This window comes from Pseudochaenichthys georgianus, chromosome 12 (assembly GCF_902827115.2).
Source record: "Pseudochaenichthys georgianus chromosome 12, fPseGeo1.2, whole genome shotgun sequence".
Classification (NCBI taxonomy): Eukaryota; Metazoa; Chordata; class Actinopteri; order Perciformes; family Channichthyidae; genus Pseudochaenichthys; species Pseudochaenichthys georgianus.
In genome coordinates, this window is record NC_047514.1 from 17,776,285 (window position 1) to 17,781,105 (window position 4,821).

A 4,821-nucleotide genomic window follows, 5' to 3' on the forward strand; every position below is an offset into this window, starting at 1 on the left:
TCCCATGTGCCTGGTTTTTATCTTCGCACTTTACACTTTTATACTCAAGTTTAGCAACGGTATTTTGTATTTGTTTCACTTCAATCCAAGCAACACAAGTATTGAGACGCTGATTTCATTTCTGCAGGGATTTTGATGAAAGAGCTGGACTACAACAGCCTTGATTTTATGCATTTCAGAAAGTACTATATCTTTACTGACCATTGGTGTTGTATACTTGACAGCTTTCTGTTCAAGATTTTTACAGCTTGCCATTATCAAAATTACAATACAAATATTTGCTTAGCTGCTAAGGGAGCCTGTAATTGTGCATGCCAGCTCAATGGGACATTTGAATAAAAATAAAGCCATGGTTAAGGTTAACATCGGCTTCAACCTTTTGAAAATGAGTTAGATTAATAGTAGTTAGGACAAAAAGACCATAAAAAGTTTGCATTTTTATTGTAAAGAAAAAACAACATTAGAGATGCATACAAATTATAATCCAACTACAGGCCACCTCGGTCACACAAAAAAAGAAATCTGACAGGTGAGACTCACAGTCAACATGTGGCACTAGTCTAAAAGGCTCACAGGATACATGTTTTGAATCAGAGTAGGATATTGATTAGCTTCACAGATTCTCAGATTGGCAAGTGTATGATTAAATCTACTGGATGAAACACACAATAAGAAAAATCGTGTGAAGAATTTAAGCAATATGACTTTTAGCCTAAAAGCTTATCTTCCCCGTCAAGGTTTGACACCACACCCCAGCATTTCTTTATAAAAGAAATCTGCAATACATTATATGATAATCAAATATAATTACCTCGCTAAGAAAGAAAAAACAACAATCCCGATTCCAGATACCACGAATGGGTGTTTAAAAAACAAAGATAAATTATCTTTAAGGCATTGGGGAGGAGCAGGGTGATCGTGAAGGTGAACATGGAATGTAAATAGTAATAACAATGACTTTTTCTGTGAGGAGGCCTGGGGTTTAAAAAAATTAAAAAGTAGAATTACAAAACATTTCCCCCCCAATTCCTCTATAAATGGCGTGCCTTTTTACCGGTAATGACGTGGAGGTGGTGGTGGGCTATGGTGCTGTGGAGCGTGCCTCCTGGGGGGTGGACTACGGCGCGGACTATGGCGCGACATAGCATGGCGTGGAGGTGACTGGTAGCGAGCAGGAGGAGACCCTCTGTTATGGTAGGGAGGTGTATAGCGACTCCTGGATCTGGAGCGGGAACGTGAACGGTTAAAGCTGGGAGTGCCCCGTTCCTCGTAGACACGGACGTAAGCAGTCTCACCCTACAAAATGAGGAATATTGGATATTGTTCGTTTTAACCTCTTAAGATTAAAAAGGGACATTTGAATCTCAACAGCACAGGCACTCACCTGATGTGAGCGGAACTCGGTCCGATCCAGTCTGCGCAATGCGTACTCCATGTCCTCTCTACGGAGGAACTCTACCACCCCGTCTCCATCACGCTGCACATCTGCAAAACAAACATCCCCTGCCTCGCGCATATGATCCTTCAGATCCTGCCAGCTCCCAGTTGGTGGTAATCCTGAAATGGGAAAAGACTACATTTGTTAGGGACAGAAATTACTTCCTTCTTTTAAAAGTTAAAATACCTGGCAACCTTAGTAATAGGTTTAAAAGCATGTTTTATGAAGTTTGAGCTTATCATAAATAACAAATCTTATCTAATCAAATCCAATGTTCTTTCAGAAATCTGCTTTAGTATTGCCTGCATAGCCATGCAACTGAATAAACTGGGAGGAGTTGGTGTTAGAGAAGCAGTCCTAATCTACAGCTGATATTAGCATGCTTGTTTAAACGGTAGCATACAGTTATTGCTGTAATGACAAAAATACACCTACCATTCGCTATAGTTGGTGTTTGGGTTTATGCAGCCAACATGACCGGTTTCCGTTAATGTTTTGTTTTTCATGACTTAAAAAGCTGACTTGACCTCATCCATTTAGTCCCCTTGTCCTTCAGTCCGCCAAGAAAGAGTGTAACACTTCTGCCTAAAACTTGTATGTCCTTAACTAGGTCTCTTGTCCTCCAGTCCGTGAGAGAGAAGATCTACCTTAGACTCATGATGTCCACTACTAGTCCCCTTGACCTTCATCCGCCATGAGAGAAACATATCTGCCTATGACTGATGACGTCCTTTACTAGTTCCCTTGTCCTTGAATCCGGCATGAGAGAGAGAAACATACTTGCCTATGACTCAAGAGTTCCTCTACTAGTCTCTTTGTCCTCCACTTCTCCAAGAAAGAGAGAAACATATCTGCCTAGGATGGATGATGATGATCTTTTTAGTCCCTTTGTCCTCCAGTCCGCCATTGGAGAGAGACAAGTTATTTGCCTATGGCTTGTGATGTCAAATACTAGTTCTCTTGTCCTCCAGTCCACCATGAGAGAGAGTGTGAAACAAATCTTCCTACGGCTCATGATTTCCTCTACTAGTCTCTTTGTCCTCCACTCCGCCAAGAAAGAGAGAAATGTACAGTCTACAACTTGCGACGACCTTTACTAGTTCCCTTGTCCTCCAGTCCGCCATGAGAGAAAGGGTGAAAGTATCTTCCTACGATTCTTACCACCAACACACTCCCATTCACCATGAGCTCCAGAAGACAGCGAAAGAGAGAATTATGATCTGGCTATGACTCATGACGTCCACCTACCAGTAACCATGACCCGGAATTCAGATCTTCGAGTTGGGGGTCCAAATCTTCCTTTAGGTCCTCCAGGTCCTCCTCCTCCACCACCTCTTTCTCCTCCTTCTCCACCACCACCCATAGGACCAAATTTAGCACCAGCGGACCGAGGGTACTCCACTCTCAGCTTGGAGTCTCCATATCCATATCCATTCCTTCCATAGACAGCATCATCTGCATCCCTAAGAGAAGAGAGCAAAGAACTCCTTACCAAAGTACGCTTGTTTGCTTGCGGACAAAGGTCTGGAATTGCCGTCCCCATCCAGTCCCTGCTGCCAGTCACTGGAGACGGGGGACAAGGGGAATGTGATTTGATGTGCCATCCCTAAAACTCACCGTGGGTCTTCAAATCGGACGAATGAAAACGGGATAGTGCCTCTATTGTTCTTCAATTCAATGTCCCGGATTTTTCCATATTTGTAGAAGAGATCCTCAATGTCTCTCTCCTGGACATCCACAGGAAGATTCCCCACATAGATCCGTCCATCTGACATGGTGGTTGAGTGATTGGCACTGCTGACACAGAATGGGGGCACCTGCAGACTTTTAGATCACTTCTTGCTTTCACAAATAGCGGTTGAAGTAGTCCTTATTCTACTTCCTAGCTCCAATCCGAGACTTAGTCCATCCGCCTGCAAGTCCTCAATTTAATTCAAAGTAAAGACTATTTAAAAGCAGAGATCTAGCCATGAGTAATACATGATGAGTTCAAAACAAAATGGCACAGGCCCTCGGACCCAAAGCTGAAATCTTTTTTTTTAAAAACATGGTAATAAATGTGAATCTGAGTCATACATGTAAAAATATACATTTTCAATGTTTAACAATTGGGTGACAGATTAAAGCAAACATATGTTATGACTTGATGGCCCTAAAACCTACTCATTGGTTGTAATGTATTCAGACCTGGTGATTGTAAAGGCTATTCAAAATGATGTACGATGTTCCATTATTCATTAACCCTGGCTGCCTCATAAGGAAGCCTCTGCACCTGTAGTGGTCTGGTTTAACCTGTAATATGTCACCTGCAAGTATTTACTAGAACATCAACCAGCACTCCCTTTTATTTTTCTAAATACTCGTATAATCGTGGTGAACGCTCTGTTGTTGTTGTTGTTGTTGTTTAACTAACACGAATCTAACATTAAACGTTAAATACAAGTAAGACTTAAACTTCATTACGTTTCCGACACATTGAAACTCAGACCCTGGTTAACTGACACATTGATGTAGATGGGTTAATACATTCATTTAGTAATAAAGTTAGCTAATATCCTGAAATGTCCTGGTTAACAACATCACATTCAGCAGTGATAAATCAGAGGAAAGTGTTTTCCCAGAAGTAACCTTAGCCTCAACACGGCTAGCCTGCCTAGCTAACCTCAGCTAGCGTCAGTTATATACATAGCTTGCCTTACGTTTTCTGCAACGTAACGCTGCATCGAATGAAATAGAAAACAAATACACCGCACAGTCCAGCTTCACATGTTTTGATTTAATGTTTAAACTGACCTAAGACGTGTTATGTAGTCCAGGTAATTACGATATCGGTCTCTTTGTTGACAGGTCAGCTAGCCGGAGCTAGCGAGAGTTTCCGCAACAAAAAAACCACCAATATTCCTCTCTCACTACGAAACAAATAATAAAGTAGGATACGTTAAACGCAGTTCATAAATAACAATTACATATGAAAACAGCAATTACCTTTTACACAAGCAAGGGCACCTTCCTTCGATTATATATTGCTAGCAGTTGGCACGCTGTGCTGCTTCCTTGTTGGTTAGCAACATTAGCAAACGGGTCTGTCTACTTCTAGTTCACAATACAAGCAGACTGTAGTGAGGGCTATTCATTTGCTGCCTCCTGCCGGTAAGTGAAAGGAACATGTAACTGGCTCTGGTATTCCCCATAACCCAACTCATAATAATGTTGTAAACAAGTAGACCTAGTAGTGGTGTAATACATTGCCTACTTTGAACTTTAAATTGAGTAAAAAAGCAATGAAGTTATCCTTCATTCAAAATGTTACAATGGTAAAATCACATTTTGAACATCAATATGCTAAACGTACCAAAAGTAAAAGTATGCATTAATGGCCAACT

At 41.3% G+C, this 4,821-nt stretch overlaps 1 protein-coding gene across 3 annotated transcripts; it reads right to left on the bottom strand.

The window, feature by feature from the left end:
* Window positions 1-424: 424 nt before the first annotated feature.
* On the bottom strand, window positions 425-4,538 carry srsf9 (serine and arginine rich splicing factor 9). 3 transcript variants are annotated; one of them, XM_034095805.2, is made up of 5 exons: window positions 4,424-4,538; window positions 3,056-3,232; window positions 2,687-2,901; window positions 1,385-1,557; window positions 425-1,296 (listed from the first exon to the last, which is right to left on the bottom strand). In XM_034095805.2, exons 2-5 carry the CDS (start codon window positions 3,211-3,213, stop codon window positions 1,051-1,053), a joined length of 792 nt encoding a protein of 263 aa, XP_033951696.1. In that variant the 5' UTR covers window positions 3,214-3,232; window positions 4,424-4,538; the 3' UTR covers window positions 425-1,050. The 3 variants fall into 3 exon arrangements, with proteins under 3 accessions (XP_033951696.1, XP_033951698.1, XP_033951697.1); XM_034095807.2 differs by having other exon boundaries at window positions 3,056-3,235; XM_034095806.2 differs by having other exon boundaries at window positions 3,056-3,255.
* Between the last annotated feature and the right edge of the window lie 283 nt (window positions 4,539-4,821).